Source organism: Falco punctatus (genome assembly GCF_963210335.1).
Source record: "Falco punctatus genome assembly, chromosome: 6".
Classification (NCBI taxonomy): Eukaryota; Metazoa; Chordata; class Aves; order Falconiformes; family Falconidae; genus Falco; species Falco punctatus.
In genome coordinates this window covers 39,171,005-39,197,000 of record NC_137585.1, presented here as the reverse complement: position 1 = coordinate 39,197,000, position 25,996 = coordinate 39,171,005, and the positions used below count along the sequence as shown (strand labels likewise).

Here is a 25,996-nt window from a genome sequence, read left to right as displayed (position 1 = left end):
TTCCATCCCTTTTCCATTACCATTGTCCCAGCAATGAAAACCCACATAAAACAGTGATAAAAATGTCCACTAAATAAGTACCTCCATCAGTGTTTGAAAGGGGAATTATTCAGCTTTATTCAAAGATAATGGTATGACAAAGTAGCAATGTTTTCATGTTGTACAGAGTTTTGCTTTCCTTCTCCTCGTTAGAAGTACTGTATCTATAATGATGAGTTGAGAGAAGGATTTGTAATGTATCTAAATTAGGGCAGGAAAAAATCAAATTTCAAAAGATGGGCTGCCTTCTTTTTGTCTTGCCACCATGCTGTATTAAGCATCAAAAAAATTCAGCAGAAAAGATTGTTAGAAGCAAACACAGGAAATATTTTGTTAAATAAAATTACCCTACTGTTAAAATGTATGCTGTTTTTCAGGATGAATGTAACCAGAAATAACACAAACGATGAAAACTAATGAAGTTCCATTTACCACTTTACCATAAGTGATTGAAGCATTACTCTGTTGCTTGCAAGCCCTAGATGGCATGAATGAGAACTTCTGTAATGATTACCTTGTAACTCAGCAGACGGCCTTCATTAATGGCGATTATATGAATTTACCGACCTGCCCAAGCGTTATTGTCTGAGAGAAGGCATTATTAAGTCTCTGTGCAATTACTAAGCCCCTACACTTTCCATGACTTCACTGCAGGAGGTTAAAACAACTGCTGTTGTCATTTTTTTTTTAGCTGCCTATAGCTACATACATTGATTTCACAGATGTAGTACCCCAGTATCTGGGGGCAGACCCTTTCACTGGTCTCTAATCAGCGTGTTCACCCATTGGTTTTGATTAAAGATCAATTTTCAGAGTTGGCTGATGGCTGTGTGTCTACTCACATTTGCCATGCTTACGTAGTTGTGCCTTTCACAAAAGATAAATATTTCAGTGCTGCAATGTATAGAATCAAAGAAATAACATACCTTGTTCATATTACAGTTTATCTGGATAGTTGTGCCCTATATCCTGAAACCCTCTGAAGAATGGTGCTCAGGGGATGTTCTTAGTTCTACACACAGCTGAAGTTGCATGTACTGAAGAAGGTGACTCCAGTGGAACATGAGTGGTGCATCTCTGCATCTCTTTTGTTTTCCTCACATTATCATTTTAGTTTATTGTTGCACTATCATACTTGATTACATAAACTCTTAAGAATAAACAGAATAGGCTCTGCTGCAGTTCATCTCAAGCCTGCTTCTTCCTCTTGAGAGAAATCAGGTGAACTACTGAGGAATATATATGCTGACAGGTTGTTGGAAGCCACTGCACCACTGTTTCCGCCCTGATGGAGCCTCAGTATCCCCCTGCTTCTGCTTAACTGATGTCAGTGATGAGGCTCCTGAGAAATGCTGCTTAATCTCCATTTTTTAATTGTGCCTTCAAAAAAGAAAAGAAATTGTAAAACTGTTTTCAAAGCTCCACTACATCTTTTTTTTGTATTTTAGACAAGAAACATCAACAGTTTCCTTCCTTCTCCCTGCCTTCTCAGCTTGATAGAAACACTTGAGATGAACTTGCATGATGGCTTCAGGTTATGTCATTTCATCCAGGTGCTAATTTTGGCAAGGTTTTGAGAAACCTGTTGAAGTTGGGAATATGGATATTGCATACAGCAGCCCCAACAGCATATACAGACAGGGGGAACTTGGTGTTTATTAACGCTTGGCATATTTTTGAACTCAAAAGTAACTGGCAGTGAGGTCTAAGAGACTTTCAAATTATAAACTATGAGTCCCAAGTGGTCTTACAGGAATAAACTAATCACACATTAGTATTTCTTTTAATCCCAGTATATTGCAGTAGAAGCAGCAAAAGAGACTTTCAGAACAGTATTTTTCTAAGGTTTAGTGACTGTGAAGCATACAATTTCTGAGACACCTATAACATTGTCCTCGAAGACTCTGGCCCATAGTTGCCATTGACTTAGAGCAAAGTATAGAACAGTGTGTTAGGGACATGAAATAAACTAAATGACCCAATCACACTGTTGATGTTCCTCATATAAGTAATTTTTATTTGCAAATAAAAGTCTGTTTTTCATTACTCTTAAAAGGGTGCCAGGCAAATTCCTATTAACTTTATGGTATCAGAGTGATGTTTCCAGCCAGAATCAACATTGGAGGGAAGAAGAGGGGGCACACAGAGGTCTTGTGTGTCCTAACAGCAACACCAGGAGTTTTTCAACTGACTCATCCAATATGTGCAGAGGATGTGACAGCATGCATTTCCTGGTACATCTGCTATGTTCTTCTGCTCACGCAGAAGGGAGAAAGGAGATTCTGGCCCCAGCCTGTAATCCCTGTTGCGTTGTTTCTTGGACAGGCACAGCCTCGTATGGCAAGGGACCAAAACTTGGTTCAGCTTTCAGACAGCAACACAGATACCATCCGAGCAGAGTGAGCACCACCCTTTTCCACACAAAAAAATGAAAAAATGACAGAGCAAGTAATATTTTAACTGGAGCCTCCATAAAGTATTCCACCCTAAATTACAATATTATACCCTTACGGTGATTATACTTCATTTATTTTTAACAATGTTTCAGGCCTGTGCTGTTTTTTTTCCTACTGCCTAAGGACAGCTTAATAATGCATCAAGATTCAAATTGTTTTTTTCACTTTGGTAAAACTGACCTAGTTTCCTCTATAACCCCTGCCCCCCAAAGAAGGAAACTTTTCAATAAAATATCCTCTATGAAAATGTAAAAGCCAACTTTCATAATATTTCTTCCACATGTTCTGAAATTAAAACTATCTCATCTCCTCAGGTTGTTAAACAAGACTGAGTTTCATTTACAGGCTTGAGCTTTTTAATGGCTTAGCAGCCCTGTTGCATGTGGCAACATCCATGCAGTGTTACTTCATGGAAGGGGATTGGTAGGACAATTGTGAAAATAATACAGATGTTTTGTTTTGAAAATAGACACCAACAGTTATCCCGATGCAAACATAACTGCTCACAGGCTAATGAAAGCTTATATAAAAATACTCAGAATGCCAGCAACCTTGAATGACCACACTCTGTCAGATATAAATAGCTCATTAATACTAGTTGTTCACAAAGCAGCTTTCTCTATGAGTTATCTAAATTCTGTACCTGCAAGAAATAATTTATGTAACACAGACTTTTTGGTACTTCCAGTTAGCTCTGTAATGCAGCACATGCCTTCCTCTCAAGGGTACTTTTCAACCATTTCAACCTCACAGGCATCGACTGACTTGTCCTTTTGACATTGACAAAAGGCGGCCTTCTGTCAGCGTGCTCTCAGGGACAGAATGAAGTTGATGTGCAGTATACACTGTGCGCCTGGGTGTGACATTGCCTAATTCTGCTTCTGTTGGGATTAATCAAATATGTGGCATAGGCCTATAACAAAACAGGCCTCTGTGATTGATTTGCTCAAATGAATTTGCTGAAACAATCTTGTTTAAGAAGAGTCTTAAGTTTATTGTAGCCTTGAAGTTGTGGTTTGTATACATGGTGTCTGTGGTGTTCTTCCACAGCCAGTGGTTTTCTAAGGTTGTCAATGTCCCTTGCAAGGACTGTGATTTAGAAGGATAGGCTTCCAAATTCTCTTTCTCTTCAGTCTTCAAAAATAGTCCCTTCCCACCTTTTTTGTTATTAACTGCCAAAGATAAAAGCAGCTATTAATACAATAAGAAAGAATATTAACATTTTTTTCTAAGTCAACTTGATAGATAGAAATGAAAATCAGCCTGCTTTCAACTTCCCCATGGCACTACTGTCTTCTGGACTATGGTGTATGACTGTGTTTAGTAGAGTATCTTAGCTAGAGGCTGTAGCTCTGCTGGAGAAAACATGCTTTTATGATGTCGCTGTGCTTTCCTGAGCATGCTTATCATATGAGATAATTTGAAAAAGCAGAACACAGGCACAAACCCAGAAATTCACTTGATATTCAAAAGATACAAAGCTAAATACACCATCACTACAGATTTTCTGTTTTCATTGAGCTACCACGGGTTTATGGCTGAAAGGAAGCACTCCACTACTGGTGTACACAACACACAAGCTGGTTGTGAGCTTGAGTAAAGTTACAGAGGTAAAAAGTCATCATGAAAGAGGAAGAATGGTCTGGTAAGCTGCATACCTCCACACTGCTTACATATGCTTTTGGTTGTGTTTGACTTGTTTTCCTTCTCTTATGTCCTCATCTGTTCAGATGTCATCTTAAGTGGACAATTAGGTCAGTTTGTGGGTTATTTTGTAGAAAAGCAAATACTGTTTGAAATCTTAACAAACCTATCATAAAGGACATAGGTATCCAAAATGAGACAAAGACCTACATACACTTCCAGTGGAGGAGAAGAAGGGAAGATTACTGAAAGAGATTAAAAATACTCAATTACTTCCAACAGTTATAACTTGAAATTGAACAAATTTAGCTTAGAAATAATCCATTTTAAATGGGCATGTGCTTAACCAGTTAACCAATTTCCTAAGCAAGCTGGAAGCTTGAAATTCACAGACATTTCTAAAGACTCCATAGTTCGAGCAAAAGTTTGGATTGGTGCAGAAATTACCAGATGAGACTGCATGGTTTGTGGTGTGCAAGAGGTTAAAGGTGAGCAGAGTCCCTCCTGATCTTTGTAGCGTTTAAAACGTCCTTGCTCGCTGGTGTGGTAAAAGTGTGATCTGAATTGAGTGTTGAAGTACAGCTCTTGGGGTGTCTATCCAGGTACACAAACCAATGCATTCCCCTTCACAGACATAATGTATTGGTTTAAGAATGAAAAATCCAGGGAAGAGGTTGTGGAGAATGGCAAAATGCCAAACAGAATGTGAAGAGGCAAAAATGATGAAAACAAAGTAGGAGAAAGAAAGACAACTGGCTTGTGCTGCCCATGGAAGTTTGCCCTAGAAACAAGGCATTCACAGGCACTGCAGTGGAGGTCAGCAGCTCTCCAGGGCACCTTTGCACTGTAACTTCTCCCTGTCACAAGGGCAAGCATCCTCCTGCCCCAAGGACTGATACACACACACCAAACAAGATGGTATGTGGGTCTCACCTCTTAGGTTAGAAGGAGGCTGAAGGTCTGATAATCGGCTGCAGATTTTGGGAAGAGGGGAGGAGAGAGGTCAGCAGCTGTGCTGAATAAAGCACATATACACAGACATGAGCCCTTTTCACCATGGTAAAAGACTGATTGATATATTCCGTTCCACTTCACATCATAGAAGGGAGAAATACTGCTTCATCCTTTCCAACATATGAAGGCAATTAGGAAAACAGGGATTCAGCGTAGCTGATGGCAGAAGCATTATGCGGAGGTGTAAGTAAATAACAATGTATCTTTTATAGCTTCACCTCAGTTCTGCAAGGATGCACACATGTATACTGTTCCATTGACGTGACTACCTAAATGGAATGAACCAATTATGTCTTCCTTGCACTGGTTGGTCTCGTGAATTCTCCCTTTGTACTGTCTGTCAGGCTCCTGTCTTCCCTTCCTTGAAAGATTTCTTCCAAAAATAGATACACAATTCTCTTCTACATTGAAGCAATAAAAAATATGGCAGATGAACTGAAGAAACTAAATGCAGATTATGCCAATATATGTGTTAAACATTATTTATCAATCTCTTTACGGGTTGCTTACCTATGGCACTTAGGTTGTGACTTCTTGAAGGAAGGGTTTTATGTCATTTTATATATTATCATAGCACAGGCACTGTGATAGCACAGCTGCTTACTACTTACATGTGCTACGTTATGTGCTAAGAAACTCAACATTTTCAAAAAACTTACTTCCTCACAAATCTCAGAAAAGTTTTATCTGGGCCTGCTAATTCACAGGTCTGAATTGCAATGTACGCTGTCTTGGCTTTTGTTTGTGGGATTTTTGAACACTTGTTCTGTTCATTGCTCTGAAGTGGTTTCTGCCTCATGCCTCTTCCTTTCTGCTGTTCAGACCAAATTGTCCTGAAGTCAATTGAGCATCCTTATTGCAGGTACAGTTGCCCTTAGAATTACCTAATATTTCATCAGGGGTGAAGCATTGAATACCTCTCAAGGAAGTTAATGGAACAAAATCTGTTTGATTACATTGTAAGTTTGAGAATTCAGCAGAAAAGATGCTGCGTCATTCAGGTTGTAAACAGAATGCTGCTTCTGGCCACCTTTATAAAACAGGCTGCTAAGCGAACTGTTGTTCCTGGACCTCCTCCTAAAGCTTCGTGTTGACTTAAATAGGCCAGCCTTGTATGTGCTGCTTTGTTATGAGTCCCTATGGAGTAATTTTTGTTAAGAGGCTAGCTCCTAAAGTACCTGTAAGGCAGTACCCCTTCCTGTGTTTCAGTAATGCTAAACCAGCTGCTTTACCTCCCAGCTGAATGCATGGGGATGAGGACCATCGTCGTAACAATAATACCTGCTGCATCTGACTCTATACAGCTCCTGCTGGGAGAAGTAATAAAATGTACCTTTCTCTGTGCCAGCAAAAGCTGCCACAGTACAAGGAGGATTCACTTCCAAGTTCAGATATTCTAGGTGTAATTTTCCTCACTCATTCTTTTTGTATTTTTTGAGTACTGTAGGAGAGTATCTTCAGATTATGGTGTCTGAGGAGACTACCTGCAGAAGCTGAAAAAGTCTGAGATCTGTATTCCTGCTTTCAGGAGTATTTCTTGATGGGAGTGTTGTATTCTCTGCACCACAGGAAAGAGAAAACTAGCTCCGCAGCACAAATGAGAGCTGTGTAAACAAACCCCTGTCTGCAGCATGATTTTACCTGATGAACATTCAGTGTACAGGCACTGAGAATCTTGGTAGATATGGGGAGGGAAGGGAATTATCTGAAACATTACCATTTACCTTACAGCTGCAGCTTTGCATCTTGAAATGCTGACATTTCACCTGTAATTTAATCTCTATCGTTAATGAATTGTGGAAACTCTTTTCCCTAGGCACTAGACCATCAGACTGTGTATGGAGTCTGTCAGCAAATACTAACACCCATGTAGTCTTTTAGACACTCTAAAAAGAAATAGCTGTATGTACAAAAATAGATATACTGCTCTTTCTCAGATTAGTAATATACAGTAACCGTCTAGATACTATCCTGGGCAACTAGCTCAAGGTTACCCTGCTTGAGCAAGGGGTTTGGCTGAAATGACCTGCAGAGCTCCGTTCCAACCTCAACGGGTCTGTGATTCTGTGATATGTTAATTGTCCTCCTTCAACTCATTTGTATTACACAATGATGTCTTTCAGAATGATTCATCTGTCATGGTCAACAAAGGTCACTGTTTTAAAAGACTTCTTTAGTAAATATCCTAAAGGAGCTTTTCAAATACTTACAGTTAAATTCTGCATCTATGTCTTCCTCTGTATTGATCATTTGTCCAAATAACGATATCTACAGAAGATCTTGTAAGGGCATTTTAAGGGTGACATTGTTAGATTCAGCAGAACCACTGTAAGTTAAAAATGTAATCAGATGTACAGACAACAGTAGGCACTGAAAGGAATGATTTTATAAAACAATTTCAACAATTTCTCATATACAGTTGATTGAACAAGAAGCTGTATTCCACTCTGGGAGGTTTTAAATGCCACCTTATTTAGTTTGAGAACAAAGAGATTTTCATTGTATCTGTTCTCTGTACATAGAAAAGGCAACAGAATGGATTCGTTGTGCACAAGTCATGGCTAAGGTGGTGCTGAGAACAACATAGATAAAGGGGTTAGTGTGGCTACAGGCAAACAACAATTATTTGTGGACCTCAGTGTGCTTTTTGTGCATTGCTAGAATGAGTGATGTTTAGATCTGAACCCTACAAAGAGTTTAAGGAGCTTGGTGGAACAGGTACAGTCAATCTGTGTTTAGTTGTTAAACTGACTTAATAATAAAAAGGTTCTGTAGGTGTATATTTTATACTTCTTAAACTCAAATTGCATTAAACTTTATGTAACAGTCAAATAGGAGAATTAGATTGGCAAATGCCTCAAGCATATATTCAAGACTGGTTGCATCTGTTGCTTATAGAGAGTGAAATTTGACATGCAAGACTTCTTTTCCAAAGAAATGTGCTATAGGTATTATGATCACTGATAATTATTTGAAGAACACCATTTAAAATCTGTTATCATTGAGAATTTACAGTTGAACTCAGGGATTATATGATATCATTGATCATATTTTTCACAGGCTTTTGAGTCAGTTGATTTCTTAACACATTGGTAACCAATCACACACTAGTGAGCTTGTTCCTTCACCAGTGTACAAATAGTTGCCAAGATGTTGGTAGCTAAATACTGGTAGGGTGCAGGCAATGTGGAGTTATATGACATCAAACCTAGGAAACAGTCACATGAATGTATTGCTATCAGCTCACCTTTCTGATATTCTACCTTAGTAATGAATATTTTAAAGAACTTTTTAGTAACTGTTCCTATCGTGACCTGTTTTCAAAACAATTTAATGTCATAATCATTCAACAATCAAATATATGCTTTTAGACATTATAGCCAGCCACAGCATTTATAGCTGTGCAAGCAAAAACAGTATGTACAATCTGCTTTCATGCTTTAAGACGAAGGGGAGCCTGCAGATAGCAAGAAAATAAGGTATTATCAGTGGTTCAATACAATATGGATTTTGAAGTAAGAAGTACTTGATGCAGTACTGCAATTACACTGTATTCTTCTTATATAGTGTAGTAGTCGTTCCCATATAAGAATATGTCCTACAACATAACACTATAAACGTTGCACTGATCTGTGCAGGATAATGTGCAGTATGTGAACTCAACCCATTTTTATGATGGCACCATCCAGTACAAATGTAGAACAAGCCAGAGATCTTTTAGAGGCTATAAAAGAGCTTTCTTTTCCCATATTTTTAAAAATAAGGGCAAAGTCCTGGCCTCCTCTGAGGTCAGCATCAATTTTACCAATGGAAGCATGATTTCATTTCAAATAGGGAAAGCAGGAAACTTCTCAGCACGCTCCCCTTGTCTCAGTTTTCTTCACTGGCCCAAATTTTTCCGAATTAAGCCCTAAAATTACTTATGTGCTGATAATATTTAAGGCAAATAATCTTTTTGCTGTACTTTCAAAGTGTTTAGCATATTTTAGATCTCCAAAATGGATCACATTTGTTATCTCCTTTCCTTTTTTGCTTTTCTCTTGTGTATGATATCCTTCAAAAAAAGTTTGGAGATCAATCATCCCAAACTTTTTACTACTCGAGAGTGTTGTGATTTCCACTGTGCCTGTCCACTGAGATCAGAAATAAGCCACGCATCTTAATTCCATTTAGATGTTTGTAGCAATATGTTCATCAGTGTGCAAGTTTTACGGTAACAGGCTCGGTGGGGAGAGATAGATCATTATGATACTGCATAACAAGTCATCAGGACAGCATTGTGGGGAAGTTTTACCTATCAATGGGACAAGCCATTGTTTTTAAAACAATGAAGTACAGGATCTGACACCTTCTCTGCCAAAGTAACATTTACATTGCCAAAGAGGGAAGTTTTGGCGCTCCTGCTAAAGTATCACCAAATCAGGGAAAGGTAAATATATTTTAGAAGGTATAATTGAGTACAAAGCATTCCTCAGGGACCCTAAGAAAGAGATTGCTGTAAAAGCTAACATACCTTGCCAGCAAAGGTTCTCTCTGAGGAGTTCAGCCTGAGACATAAAGCACATAAAAAGACAAAACTCCTGATGAAGTAGGTCAAGAAAATGGCCAGAGTAGATCAGTGGCATATAGGAACATTTTTTTGCAGTTTGATGGTTTTATAAGAAAATTAAATAAAATGTTTTATTTCTTTGCATTCACCTTTGTCTTTAAAAAAATATTCCATGTGTCATATATAAATATTTTTATTTTTTAAGTTTGCTTTCAAAATAACTAGCTGGTATCAAGGCATTTTATGATATTTTTCATCTAAGAGCATGACAAATGGAGAGAACAAAGTCAGTGTGAGAGAGCCTTTTCCTTTCTCCTTAAAAGGGAGAATTAAGGACCACAGAAAGGGGACCAAGAGTGTATACCAGAAAAAAACAATAGACAGAAAGTTGTCCATATTGGTAATGTTGATTGTATGCTATTTATGTGAATGTACAATTCCTTTATAAAGAATAATCTTACCCATTGTCCCTGTCTGACCTACTGGACTGCCAGCCCTTTTTGCCTTTCCTGGCTATGGTTGGTGGAAACCAGTACTGTGAACTTTCTCCAAAATTTAATTTTCACTTCCACTCTTCAGCATCTGTATGCTGAGCGGCTTGCTTACTTATTTTTTTTAATGTCAATCTCCTAAATCTTTAGTTCATAGGAAAGTTCAGAGAACAAAGAAGCCACTGTTGGAGGCTAAGACATCACTCAAATCAGTTCAGATCATTTCCATTCAAATCAGTTGCCTGGAGACACCGATTTTTTATAACATAGAACCTAATTGGTTTTGGGAAATGACATGGTAGAGATGGGAAGGGAATCATGTTGGAAGACGTACAGTTACTTTTGCAAAGTGTCATGAGAAACACAGATTGATGTTATCTGTAAATCTAAGCACGCACAAGTTTAGCAGACCCTTGACTATGTGATTGCACGAATACAGCATTAATGAAACATAGTCTTATGAGGGAAAGGGACTGTCCTGTCTGGGTTAATATAAAGTCCTTGTTTTGCTTCTATAATTAATTCTGTTTTATTTTCATGAACATTTTAGGTGTATCAATATATGCATGAAACCATAACTGTTAATGGCTGCCCCGAATTCCGAGCCAGGGCCACTGCAAAGGTAGGATACGTGCAACTGTTGAAATACATGTTACCAAAGTGACCTAGTAATTGACTGTGCGCGTGTGTGTTTCAGGTATTCGTGTGTACACTGTAAGAAAATTTAGACATCAGTGGCAGCCCAGAGTCTAGAACCAGTGCTACTTCCCAGGTAACAATCATAATGGAAAATTTCAACCTTTATGCTGCTTCTGTAGCTTAAGAAAAGAGAATGATTTTATGGAATTTAATGCTTTTTGACAAGTTGCTTTGCAAAAGCAAATCTACTGGTTCATTCTGTAGACATCTGCCTGCAACAACCAATATCTTAATGGACTATTTTCCCATACAGATCATCCAGAGAGGACACAATGATTTGGGAGATGGATAGAAACTAAACAGTCAAAATTCCAGTTTTAATTAATGGGAACTGTAGGTACTGAGCAAGTGGTAAGGATGAACAGTGACAAAAATAGCCTGATCAAGAGACTCCACAGCCAAATGCAAGCTCATTTTTTTTCTGATGCATTACCTGTTTTAATGAAATGTACTGTCTCTCCATCCATGTGGATCTGCCTTTCTCATATCCTTGGACTACGACAGCTACATTACTGCTACTACTAAAACAATAATTTTCTAAGGGAATTCACACAAACATAAAAAAGCCCATTCTATGTGCCAGTGCGAAATATGCTCTGTATTTTCATAACATGCACAAAGCTAGATGCTTCCAAACAGAGAGATCCACCATGGCTTTCTTTTTCCCATTATAATTTTGTACGCAGCACTGTCTTCTGGGTAGTATAGCAGATACTATGCAAAACAGGTAAATGTGCAAAAGCCATAAATGTTTTTTTAGAGATACTTCATTATGGTCCCACTCCTGTGAAGTTAGTGACAAACTCCCTGAAATCCTAATGGAACTAAGATCTTACCATTTTCATTTAAAGCTGTATCAGAAGATGAAGGTTGGGAGTGTGTTACACAATGATATCTACAGTATTTTAAAGAAGCAAGCTGTATAGTAGCCAGCAAATAACCTAATATACACTAAATTGCAGTGTATTTTCCTTACTAAATAGAACGTTCTTTTCTGTAGGCTGTTGTTCTGATTTCAACCTTTTTCTAGTTGAAAGTTAATGGTCAATGTAAATTTGTAAGGTCTATGGTTCTGTATAGAGAAATGTTTATATGAAATCCTGATTTGTCTACACTGCAGGTAAACATAGAAATTATTGCTATGTTGTATAGTAAATGGGTAGAAATCCAATTAGTGTTTGCCATTCTCATTTCTTATTCATATAGAACAGCAGGGTTACAGAGCAATGTTTCAATATCGCAATATTTCCTGGTTATTTCTGGGCTGTCTGCATTGCATTCTCCTAGTGCATTCATGTCTGACATAAAATGTATGCATGATGACAAGGTCTGCATGTGCAAAAACATGTAACTGAGAATGATCCATTATGTCACGTCATCCACTAGCTTCTACTAAGCATAAGCATTATTAAGATGCTCAAAAAACATTAGTGTAACGCGCAGAATTGTTCAAACAATTTGGACTACAAACACATGTTGAAAAGAATAAAAGATTTTCTTAATGTTTTTTTAATGATGTAGTAAGATCTATAAGTACAAAAAATACTTTTAGTGAAAAATTAACTAAAAGATGTAATATTTTTCTGGATGCAAGCTTTACAGCTTGTTACGTGGTGGGTTTTTTTGCTAGAGTAACATTAACCATATAGGATTTTTCTAATTGATTTATAAATCCACTGTCTTGAGATTTAATTTTTCAGTAGAAGCTTTGATCCAATTATATTATAAAAACTCGTATTCTTGTTTCAGGAGTTACTTAGTTTGCAAGATTTCATAAAGTTTATAAATTAAACTTTTAAAAATAAGAATATCCTTCCAGGGATTTTTTCTGTGCCCAAAAAATGAAATAAGTAATTCCATACCTCTGAAAGCAGAGCAGAGAATTAACAGTTCATCCATTTTATTTCAACTAGTAACACAGCAGAGATCACATTATCTTTTCCCACAGTAATAGATTTTCTCCCTGTGAAAAGGCAATGAAGAAATGCACTAGTGATCGTAAGGGTTCACCACTACACAGTCAGGCTTACTCACACAGTGCCTACTTCTGGCTGTGCTGCTTACTTTCTGTGTTATCTTTGACAAGTCACCAAAATTCTGTATTCCTCTGCTTATTCCTTTATTTGAAAAGCATTGGCATGGAACAATATTTTTTAAATGCTCTCAGATAATCAGAAAAAGTCAGAGTAAGATACTAAAATGTTCTCTCAGGAATTAATTCTTCCTGCAAATGAACAACACAATGTATATCAGTGTTCTCCCTACATAGCCAAATCACACATTTTTTTTCTTCCAGGCAACAGTTGCTGCTTTTGCTGCAAGTGAAGGCCATTCACACCCACGAGTGGTGGAGCTGCCAAAGACTGATGAAGGCCTGGGCTTTAATGTCATGGGAGGAAAGGAACAAAATTCACCTATTTATATTTCTCGCATCATTCCTGGAGGAGTGGCAGAAAGGCATGGAGGGCTCAAACGGGGGGACCAGCTGCTTTCAGTTAATGGAGTGGTATGTGGAAATTTAATAGAACTTTCATTTTCATCTGGATTTTCATTTTTCACATCTGTTCTAATACTGTGTTTTAAAATGCAGCCAAATGAAACAAAAAGAATGAGCTCCGTGAGAGACCTTCAGTGTGCATTTATGGTGCAGCGAGGCAAAGCTGCATCAACAACTTTGTGCCGCTACAATTCCTGTTGTAATGCAGGGTGGTTGTACAGCTTCATTTCAAATCCACACCATGTGCTTAATTTCCAAGGAAGCTATGTCTTTCTTAATTGATAATTCTGCAAATTCCTTTTGCAGTAAAAGCGTAATAGCAGACTTTGATGTTCTTGCACAACTTAGCATCTGAGCCACACAGCCCTTTCCAAGCACAGTGATGCCTCAGTGGCACTTGTGTAGTCTTGTAACCTTCAGAGCCTTTGAGCACATAAAATGAAACTTGGTAAGCACGTTTGGCACTGATTTGCAATGGAAGGTGCATTCCAGATATCTTTCAGTAACATTCATCCAGCTATATCTTTGTCAGAGAAATCAGCAGTACAAATGTACACATATGGGGAGCATGTATTCTCGATAAAAAGGTACATTTTTTACACAGCCGTTTTTCATGTAAGTCAATACTTCAGGGCGGAGTGTTTTGCAGTAGTTTCACTGTGAATGTCAATATGGATGTAAAAATAAAAGGGCTGTTGGAATAGAGAGAAAAAAAAGCTCTGACTACATGATACGGGTCAAATTCTGCCTTTCATTTTGCTTTTTGTTGCCTTTTACAAGGGAATGTGAAGTACTGAAAAGGTAAGCATAGTCATTCGTATAACTCTATACTTCTCTTAATGAAAACATAATCCTTTTTCATGCAAAACCTCCATCTAAACCTCATATTTAAATGCACCAAAGGCACGTAGGAGCAATTCCTGAATCCAGTCATAAATATAGGACTTTCCAACTTAAATTTCTTCTTTGTTGTAAGCCCATAAAGAATGAAAAAAATGCTGGGTTTGACATTCTTTCATGTTATCGTCTGTTTCTTTCAACAATAGCTATTCCCTTTCTCTTGAAACAGAATGCTAGTGCAACACTTCAGACTTTTTACCACTTCTATCAACCATCACGTTCTCAAAAGAGAAATAATAGGTCTGGAAGCTTGCTTGCCTCAGTATGCAATGACAAAGAAAAAATACCAAAAAAGTAAAGAAAACTCACTGAAAAGATTATTTAGTCTCAAGCAAACAGAAATCCGCTGAACATTTAATGAAGTAAATTGCCTGAACTTCACTGATTGGAAGTAGATCAAATAATTCTGTTGTTGTTCAGCACTTTTTCAACAGGTGAATAAAAAGGCAGATAAAAGAGTTTATCTTCACTAATTGATGGATGGTTCTTGAAAAATACTTTTACTGTCAACAGCATCTAGCCAAATACCAGGGAGGGAAATGGTGAACTTTCAGATGTCAAAATATATTGAATTTGAGTCTGCTGTCATCTCTATGTTATGATACTCTGTTCAAAAAAATTCATGAATGTGCTCTAGAATGTGTATTAAGCTAACGTAGCAAAAAATCCCCACAATATAAAAACCCCAATTACATGTAAGCACACAGGAAAGTTGATTCAGAGATGCAAAAAAATATTTTTGTGTTCAGAGTCTAAATAACAGAATTTGAAGTTTGGATTGCAATTGCATACTTGAGATAATGCCTCTGAGCAACTCTTCATAAACCAGTCTTGGGCTGAATTATGTTCACACAATATAATTCATAAAAAGGCAAAAATTAGAGAAGTGGTAATTTGTTTGCAGACAGCTTGAGAGTGGAAGAAAAAGGTCTAAATTTAACATTGTTCACTGGGACTAGTTCACTCTGTGCTTCTCTTAATGTAGCTGGAGAAAAGCGAGTAATATACAGTATGTACAATACAACAGACCGCTCAGCAGTGGAACATGAAATGAAAATGAAATATCTGTAACCTGTTTGTGCTCAGCAGTTGATGGTTATCCAACTTTATAATTATCAACATAAAATTAGAGCTGTGTGTTCACAATCCACATTCTTTATCCCAGCACGACTGGGATGACTGTTCCTTGAGCTGTTTCACCAATGTTTAAAAAAGTATTTTCTCATTTTCCTGAGGATTTTGTTACATACTTCTGTCCCATACCCCCTAAATGTAAAGGAAATTGAAAGCAGTAAGCCCTGCAGATGGCTCAGCAAAGACACTTGCTGGTGGCTGTTCATATCTGGCAAATATTCTGCATTTCTCAGATACCTGGTGTGAGTCAGATACAGGGAGGAATGCCAAATAGGTTTATAATGGCTAATTTGTCACCCAAGCATTTGTTCACAGATACCTAACAGAAATATTCTCCTTGGTTTCTCAACTTGTAAAGTAGCAATCAGATTCTCTTTTTTGTCTGCAAGAGTGGGATTTTTTTCTTTTATGTTTATGACAAGTCTGTGAACCTGGATACAGTAATGGTTTGTGTTTTCCCACACCATATCTGCAGTTCTTTCAGCTGTACTTGTCTTTACAGTATCTTGCATCCTTCTTTTTGATGCAATCTGTCAATGCAATAATGGAAATAAAGGCTTAAGTATATATAAATATATGTAATAAAAAATTAGATATTAAATAAAGATATACATTCTGAAACAAATTTATTAAATCCCATGTTTGGTGGGAGATTCTAAAGTAACAGGAGTGTCAGATCCTCACAATGGCCCCAGCCAGCATAATCCAGTCAGCAAAATCCCTTGTACAGACATGACTGATAGAGCAGGAGTCCTCTCCCAGTGCAGTTTCAGAGGTTTGCAGAGGTGGAAGAATTCGAACAGCAAAACAACTTCCTATGCTGGTATTAGCTCTTTTCCCTACTCCAAGGGGTTCTGCTGTTTCAGTTGTGCAGTTGTCGCTGTGCAGGTGAAGCGTTTGTAATGCCTTGGAAATCATGAGTGCAAGCAGCAATGAAGAGGTTAAGAGCAAGTATAGCAACTGTATTAATAGCAGCTGAAGACTGTAGTTAAGACCTGAGTTAAGTACATTTGGGGACTAGGATTCATATTTAGCAGCACTATCTTTTACTTTACCTTTGTTATTTTCCCCTCTTAAGTTATGATTCAGAGCTTTAGGCTTAATTCTACATCATTACTATTCGAGTCAATGGGAGTTTTCCATTGACCTGGATAGCAACAAAGTCAAACCCTTCATTTCCAATTAGAAAATACTGGCTGTAAACTGGAAGAACAAGGCCAGAGGTAAATGGGAAAGAAAACAGGGAATCATTAATTAAATGCAATTTACTAAGTTGTATGAAGTATTAAAGTACACAATCTTGTTATTCCCCTACAGAACAGATACAATCAGAGTTGCTGATTGAAGTCAGAACCATAAAACTCTTTGAAAGCCAGCCCTCAAGTTTCCCAGACCCTGGAGGCAATAGAGGAAATCTAGAGAAAGGGAGACTTGCCCCTGGTTGAGGAGGATCTTGTTACAGATTATTTAAACAAACCTGACACCCACAAATCCATGAGCCCCGATGGGATGCACCCCCAGGTGCTGAGGGAGCTGGCAGATGTTATTGCTAAGCTACTTTCCATCATCTTTGAAAGGTCATGGAGGACAGGAGAGGTGCCTGAGGACTGGAGGAAAGCCAATGGCACTCCACTCTTCAAAAAAGGCAAGAAGGAGGACCTAGGAAACTACAGGCCAGTCAGCCTCACCTCCATCCCTGGAAAGGTGATGGAACAGCTCATACTGGAGGTCATCTTGAAGCATGTGGAGGAAGAGAAGGTCATCAGAAACAGTCAACATGGATTCACCAAGGGGAAATCATGCCTGACCAACTTAATAGCCTTCTACAATGGAATGACTGGCTGGGTAGATAAGAGGAGAGCAGTGGATGTTGTCTACCTTGACCTCATCAAGACTTTAACACTATCTCCCATAACATCCTCATAGGTAGGCTCAGGCAGTGTGGGTTAGATGGGTGGACAGTGGGGTGGATCGAGAACAGGCTGAAGGGCAGAGCTCAGAGCTGTGATCAGTGGCACAGAGTCCAGCTGCACGCCTGTAGCCAGCGGTGTGCCCCTGGGGTCGGTACTGGCTGCAGTCCTGTTCAACTTACTCATCAGTGACCTGGATGAAGGCACAGAGCATACACTCAGTGAGTCTGTTGATGATACAAAACTGGGAGGAATACACTAGAAGGCTGCACTACTGTTCAGTGAGACCTGGACAGGCTGGAGAGCTGGGCAGGGAGGAACCTAATGATGTTCAGCAAAGGCAAGCGTAGGGTCCTGCACCTGGGGAGGAATAACCCCGTGCACAAGTACAGGCTGGGGGTTGACCAACTGGAAAGCAGCTCTGTGTGGAGAAGGACCTGGGTGTTCTGGTGGACACCAAGCTGACCATGAGCCAGCAGTGTGCCCTGGTGGCCAAGGAGGCCAATGGGATCCTTGGGTGCATTAGGGGGAGCATGGCCAGCACGTTGAGGGAGGTGATCCTTCCCCCCTGCCCTGGTGAGGCCACATCTGGAGGGCTGTGTCCAGTTCTGGGCTCCCTAGTTCATGAGAGACAGGGAACTACTGCAGAGGGGCCAGTGGAGGGCTACGGAGGTGATGAGGGGACTGGGGCATCTCCCTGATGAGGAAAGGCTGAGAGAGCTGGGGCTGTTTAGCCTGGAGAAGAGAAGACTGGGAGGGGACCTTGCCAATGCCTGCAGGTATCTTAAGGGCGAGTGTCAGGAGGATGGGGCCAGGCTCCGTTCAGCGGTGCCCAGCGACAGGACAAGGGGCAACGGGCACAAACCGCAACACTGGGCGTTTCTTCTGAATACGAGGAAGAACTTATTTACTCTGAGAGTGACGGAACACTGGAACAGGCTGCCTAGAGAGGGTATGGAGTCTCCTTCTCTGGAGACATTCAAAACCAGCCTGGATGTGATTCTGTGCAACCTGCTGTAGGTGAACCTGCTTTAGAAGGGGGCTGGACTAGATGATCTCCAGAGGCCCCTTCCAACTCTGGACCATTCTGTGATTATGTGAAATGGGTATTTCACGTAGCTTGGGAGCTTATGATTTTTGTTCATAGCCTGTTCTAGATTCACACCGTTGTGCAGCAATCACGACAACACTGAATACACTGTTATTTCCTCTGAATGTCCATGTCGTGTCATACTGAACGCGATTCACAAGCAAAACGTGAAATATAGAAAAATGCCAAATTTTACAGATCTCCTCCTAAGGTCAAGACTGTGTTTACAAAAGCCAGTATCAAAGCCAGTCACAAAGCAGTGGGTTACAAAAGACAGCTAGTTACAATATGTGTCAGTTATTATCGCCTCTTCTAACATTGAGCAGTTACAGGGTAGGGGACATGGGAAAGTTTTAATTTGTGTCTGTGACTTGTTCATTAAAGCAATCTCACAAAATTCTATTGCTTATTATTTTAGCTGTCTTTGGAGCATTAGACACATTCACTGTTTTTTATCCAACAATTAACTCTTTTTCAAATATTTGTAAGAAAACTTTTTTTCTTCAAGTTAATTTTTGGTAGCAGTGCTTGTTCAGCAGATTTATCCCAATCACAATTTCTAACAAATCTGGTCATCACAGATAATGAATTTTCTTGACCTTCTTTGAATAGGAAACATGCTGGAAGAATTTCATGAACATACAGTTCAAAAACATGAAGTCATTTATTTCAGCAATCAAATTTATATTTACTTCAAGGTTTTCTGTGTTTCTGGCAACTATTCCAGCACCTGAAATGACATTCATTTTTTCTATAAATTGCATTAAAAATTTTGAAGCATCTTAACATTTCTGTAGAACTTTTAGTTCAATCCGTTAACCCAGACATGAAATAATTGTTTGTATTAGTATGTTGAAGGATATTTAACAGGAGAAGGAAGATAAATAGGAAGGCAATAAGTTTGAATTGTGTTGTTTGTATTATTCATGTAGAAGCATATTGTGTCTACTTTTTGAAATTTTAAAATCGTTATTTCTAACACAGTGTGTGCCACAGCAGAAGTAATTCTTATTCACTGTTCTCGTACAATGTTACTCAGTCAAATAGGAGAGATTAAAGTAGAAAGAATTTTCTTCTGACAGTTACCATAATGATGCTAAGGTATTCTTTTCACATGAATTGAAGTTAAAATATTTTGAATGCTGCTGCTTCTCTTTGGAAGCCTATGGGTATAGTTTCATTTTAAATAGCATGGTATACATAAGAGTTTTGAAACACAGCATGTAGTAAGACTTTGATTTATTTTATGTGGGTAGAAAATTACTTATTCTTAAATGGTCTAAAATCCCTGTGAAGATCTCAGTTGTGTGGGGTTTTTTTTCTGCGCAGAGATACTTTCATTTCTTGGAATATGTCCTACAACACATGTGGGCCATCATACACCATTAGAAAATTTAAGGTGTGGAACAATCCACATGCCTGAAAAGCACTCCAGTCAGTCCAGCTTAATGGTAGAAATTAAATAACTCTTTTCACAGCCAAGCCACTTCCCCCTTTTGGAAACTTACTGTTTCAAACAATGTTAGCATAGAAATCAGAGCTTGAGCCCCTTTGGGAATGCTTTTGATTTCACAGTAGATATCATCTTACCATATATAACATTTTCCAGAAAGGGAGGGAAAAATGCATATTCCTTCAGCCAGAACTTCCAGTGTTTCAGTCATTAGTGTTTGATTGCTTACAACTAACCAGATAAAGACTAGTTTATTTCCAATAGAGAACCTGTATCACATAAACAGCCAACGCCTGAGCAATGCCCTTAACCCCAAGACGTGGGCTGCCCCCAGGAGCAGCAGACATGCTCCTCCGCCTGCCGCTCAGCAACTGCTTAATCACCACATGGCATTCCCTGTGGGATCCGAACAGGGCCAGGGTATAAAACAGGAATTGCCATTTCAAACTTGCAATTTCTTCATTTCTTTCCAACGTTTAAACAGGATTTTATTTTTCTACTGTGCAAACAGTTTGTTTGAGTTTGTACTGTGGGGTTTGTTTGGGTTTTTTTTAACTTTCTTTTTTGTTTGCATAAAGCTCGTTGAGCATTTCCCCCCCCCCCTTTTCACACAGATCAGAAATCAGGTTTGTAACGTAACCTAAACCAGATTTGTGTTATTTTAAAATATGAAAATGAATACGTTTCCAGCAGTGCATAAATCATAAATCTTACTTAACCCAACACTTTCAATTAGTGATACCTTGAAAAATGTAAGGTGTGGAAACTTCCTAAAACCCCGACAGCTTTTCTGTATGAAAGAGGGCAGAGCTCTTGATCAAAACAGAATTTTCTTTATTAATTCTGTTCTCCCTGCTCCCAGAGCGTGGAAGGAGAACACCATGAGAAGGCAGTGGAGCTGCTGAAGGCAGCTAAGGACAGCGTCAAGCTGGTGGTTCGCTACACTCCCAAGGTGCTGGAGGAGATGGAGGCTCGCTTTGAAAAACTGAGAACAGCCCGGCGCCGGCAACAGCAGCAGTTGCTCATTCAGCAGCAGCAACAGCAGCAAACTACACAGCAAAACCATATGTCGTAGGTGAGAGGATTCATTGGTCTGCCCTAAGTCCAGTGGTGGCATGCCCTGCCTGGGCCAACAGCTCCTGGGGGTCTGGGGGTCCATCAGGGCAGGGCCTGGCTGGGCTCCAGAGGCCATCCCAGCCCCAGCCAGGAGCGGGCCAGCCGGGGGGCACCAGGCCAGCCCCAGCCCCGGGCATCAAACACCTCCCTGGGGATGGGGGCAGGCTGGGATGTGACCTTGCAGGTGGCCCAGGCTCAGTGGGCCCATGGCCGGGCCGGGCTGTGGGAGCTGGAGACCGGCCCTGCTGGGGCATCGCTGGGGCAGGGGCTGATGGCCCCAGGGGGCTGCCATGGGGTCCTGGGCCATGGGCAGGGGGGGGGGACCCCCAGAGGGGGCTAGCAATACCCTCGGGGCCCCAGCAAGCACTTGCTGTGGTGAGGATGGGAAGAACTCATTCTTTGGCACATATCCACATGGTCTATCCCAGTAAAAATGCATTTTGAAAACAGGCAAAAGACGCTAACAAATTCTGGAGCCAATTTCCAACTGATCACCTTGAGATCAATAGCAACTGTGCAGCTCCATCTTATCTGCAAGCAAGACTGCATAAGCCTGTAGTTACTGGGAACATTTTTTTTAATTATAAACCAGAGCATTTATGACAAGTAAAAATATGCTGTAAGATTTAGACACAGTTTAATGTATTTTCAACTAGGCTATTACCACTCTGCAACAGAACATCAAGATTTGCTGTTGGTACATGAAGAAAAGTCTTCCTAGTCCCTTCCCTGCTACAGGGAACCCAAACTTCACTCTGGGGTTACTTTGCAGGGAACCTGCAAGTGCTTACTGAACTCCAGTTGGGTAGGAAGTATTTCATTCACTCGACTGACATTCAATACTGCAGTAGCTTCCAGGAGACTTTGCAAGTTTCCCAGCGTAGTCAAAATGCATGGTGTGTGAGGTACAAAGATTCTCCATATACACAGTTTTTCTGAAATTAGTGAGTGTGTGACATGAATACATTTATAAATATGCTCTATTTGCCCAGAGGAAAACAAGTAGGAAGCATTTGCCAATGACTTACATCCCAATCCTCCACATCTCATACAAGGTGTTTCCAAAACAGGGTGTTTGTACCAGTAAGAGTCTACAAGTGACTCATAATCCCCAAATGGTCAGAAACCGAAGCTCCCAGGGATGGTTTCATTGTTATTAACGTTGACACTGATCTCTTGATATTTAGAGAACATCCACCTTATAGACCCTCTTGTCCTGTGACCACCAGAATTCCAGTTTTGTTGAGGCAAACAAAGGCTCTGAGTGGGATCTCAGTCCTACCTCAGGGCCTCAACTTGGACAGGAGGTAAAAACAGTAGTATTTCATGAAGTAAGTTTTGGGTTTCTGTATAAAATGTGGCCATTGCAGGAGGCATACACATGGCAGTCACATGAAGTTTTTCATTTTTTTAACTACTTCAATCTTCTCATTAGCGAATAAGGTATTTTAACTGATATAAAGTTTTTTCTTTAAACTAAAAAGGAAGAAAGGCAGGCAGAGACAGCCAGCAACTTAATTCCTCGATTCCTTGTGCTTGCTTTGAGAAATGTATTTCTTTAATTCTAGGCTATTCTCAAGAAAAAAAAAGCCTCGATCACGAGTTCAGTAATCAAGCAACCGGAGCTGTACTTCAGTATTCCAGCAAAAGGAAACAACTACAGGAACATGAAACAGAATTCATCTGGAGAATGTGCAGTACAAGAATAACATAGTTAAGACAGCCATAGGGAGGGTACCTTCATGATAAGGCTTTTCAGCACGCAGCAGTCACAAATATGTAGTACTTCTGTGACTCTGTTCCTAATGAGAACATGATAGGTAAACCCTATGAAATAGAGAAGTCCAGGGCTTCCAAATAATTCTGTTTGATCTAATCTTGCACTCCTTTCTCTGAAAAATTGGCCAGTTGGATTTCTCTAGTCACTGAAAGTTTTGTTTTAAGGAGACCAAGATTGGCTGCTTTTAGGAACAGAATCTTTCTCTACAGTTATCTCCAGAAATGAACTACATCAGTTCAAAATTTTGCCACAGACATCAAACTCATACATCACGCTTCATAGCCACTTTGTACTATATATTGTAGAGCTGTTTTAACCTAACTTCCTGTTTATAATTTTCAATTTTCCCTCTGGAAATAGCAATTTACTATATTTATAAAGTATTCCATTTGTAGAAGCAATTGGCTTTTTACTCTTGGTGTTTCCATATATTTTATTATGCATCAACAGAGTGAGAAAGTTTTAGGTCAATTTTAATTGTATTAGTAGTAAAGTTAGGGAATCCTAGAACTGTATTTTTAAACGTAGGTATTGCTTGTATCTATTATAGTTACTATTCAGAAATCTATAACTGGATATATTATATATTTATTCCATAAAATATATATTGTCTGAATGTACCTGTTAGAGAATTAGGGTCTTTGCTTAGCATGTATTGCAAATGTAGTAAGCTAATGTTAGCAAAAGACCAAGCTTTGTTTGGCAAATATTACTGTGACGGCATAAACTCAGCTTTTCTGTATTCTTTAATTTATTTTCCAGTCTAATGTTAATATATTTTAGAGAGGAGGAAGTGTAAGTTATTTTAAGACTTGCACATTATTATTTAAAAAAAAAATGAAGTTAAAATTCTGACTTTTTTTTTGTTTGTTTAAATCAAACCAAATTGGAATGTGCAACAAAATATATAACTAAGTTCTTAAGTTTACACGTCTGCTTTTCCAAAGAAAACAGTCAAAGCTGGAAGGCTATAAATGTCATCTACTTTCAAGAAAATATGAAAGTGGAACCCCCAAATTCTAAAAAATAATAATTTTCAGCATGCCCTGTATGCTTCATTAGAAAAGATGGGGGAGAAAAGGAGCTTAGGGGAGACGTCCTTGCACGTTGAAAACTCCAGCTGATGTCAGTGAAAGTTTAGTAATGTGAAGAATGTAGAAATGGTCTGAACCAGTGCTCTGGTTGTGAACTTGGAACAAAGTCAGAAACAATTAATATTTTGAAGGATCTGTTCTCAGAGTGAGGCAAATCAGAACAGGGGAAATTGGCAATATCATAGCATATATTAGAAACCAAATGCAGGCCAGCCAACAGTCTTGACAGTGTTTGATTAGTGTAAGTAGCCATAGAAAGGAAATTACTGTATTTTTAAAACCAAACAGCATGAATTTATCCAGAGAAGCCTCATTTTATGCAGAGGAATAATACTATCCAGTGGTCATTGGTGACAATATCAATTAAGACAGTGGAGTTTGAGAGAATTAAAGATGAAATATATTATATTGTGCTCTGCACGGTGTCTTTTTATACTTAATAAAATTGTATGTACCTATTTTAAAACTGTATTATCAAACAGACACTGCTATTAATATCGACAGTACATAAATTGGTATTATGACTGCGTATAGCTGTTCTGTATCTCATCAGTATGATCTGAATTACACTGATAGCTGCATTTTCAGAGACCAAGTATTCAGATTTAGTCAGCCCACTGTACTGCATTTTTCCAAACTGCCTCTCCACCTCCTCCCCTCCTCTTCCTCAAAAAATTTAGGTCTGATGCAGTGGAATGTGCTGATTAATAAATTTCAATAATAGAATGTCATTCATATAGAGAAGCATATCAAATTCATTTTCATATATTATTATTCAATAAATTATTTATACACACTAAAATTAACATTCTAGTCTTTGCCAACATTTAACAATAAGATGAAAGAAAAAAATAAGCAAAATACAACTGTCAATGAATTTGAAGTGGAAGCAGGAAGAAATAACTGTGTAAGGATCACTTTTCATGCCCCTTATTGATCAATAAAACATATAGCCACTTAATCACAGGATAATGTGTCCCTAAACCTGTCACCTGCATGTAGTTGTAGACAGACTTCTCATTTGTGGTTTAAATGTCTTTGGTCCTGATGCAGCAAGGCATTTCAGACATGCATTGCTGAATTAGGACTGAAAAGAAGGGCAGGGAGGACAACATTTCCCACATGCATGTCTGCAGGTACCATGCATTGTATTTTAACTGAATGGTCTCCCGGCATTTGCTGTTTTACTGCACTGAATTGATATTCCTTCAGTCAACTTAGTGAATTTTATCGCTCACATTTACTCTTGGGGCTCCCTCATATTTCTCTGCACTGGAAGCAAACTGAGGTAGGAGATCCAAGAAGTCTTTTCTGTCTCTTTATTACAGTAACCAAAGGGGTGCCACGTGATTTTTACAGGTTCTTGCATCACATTCACTTATGCCAGAGATCCAGATGTAAGATCTAATAATAGAGATTCATGGTTGGTACGATTCACTTGCTGAGGTCGGTGGATCTGCTGTGCTAGCCATTGTTTTTCTGTTTGTGACATCTGATCTGACTGGCACTTTACAGGGGATCAAAGGATTTCGTAGCCCTTGATAAAGTGAAAAGCTCACCAGCTTGCATTTTCCTCTTTTCCTTCTACAGTGGCAAGTCATACAGGAAAGGTCAATGAATGCCCATGGGTGGAAGAAATGACATAAAAATCTACCTGCAGTTCCCTGATGAATAATACTTCAGACCTCTTGGTCCTATACATCATAACTTTTGTATATATTTACCTCAGCCAAGCTTCCAATCTGATTTAGGAACCTTTGGGAACTCTTGCAGAAAGCACAAAATTACATGCCATATCTGCAGAAGAAACTGCTTATTCATCTACTAACTTCAGGGATTTTAGAGTTCTCAATGAAGTTAATATCTCATGAGTAAACAAGGTTTCTAGAATAAACACTAATCAGGAAGGGTGGTTTTGCCTGCGTTTGAAATAATACGGGATTTTAAGCATAATTTCAGAATTTAAAATAGTTATTATGCTGATAGAAGATGTATTTTAGTACAGGATGAGACTGTTTCTGATTTTTTCTGAAAATGGGATAAAAGAAAACTAACCAATCTCCTAATGCTTAACTATGCCTAGAAGATCTAAGGGGATCCTTCCATATGTAAGCAGAGGATTATTAGCTA

The 25,996-nt window shown here is 38.9% G+C and overlaps 1 protein-coding gene across 2 annotated transcripts in view; it reads left to right on the top strand.

The window, feature by feature from the left end:
• LIN7A (lin-7 homolog A, crumbs cell polarity complex component) overlaps positions 1-25,882 on the top strand; it is a 63,463-nt gene extending 37,581 nt beyond the window's left edge. The window contains exons 3-6 of one of the 2 annotated variants that reach the window (XM_080393289.1): positions 10,744-10,815; positions 13,189-13,398; positions 20,739-20,947; positions 22,561-25,882. In XM_080393289.1, the coding sequence (XP_080249415.1) occupies positions 10,744-10,815; positions 13,189-13,398; positions 20,739-20,947; positions 22,561-22,603 (534 nt within the window). In that variant the 3' untranslated portion in view covers positions 22,604-25,882. Of the gene's footprint in view, positions 1-10,743; positions 10,816-13,188; positions 13,399-20,738; positions 20,952-22,560 lie in introns of both variants that reach the window. The other variant, XM_080393290.1, reaches the window with a different exon arrangement.
• Positions 25,883-25,996: the final 114 nt, after the last annotated feature.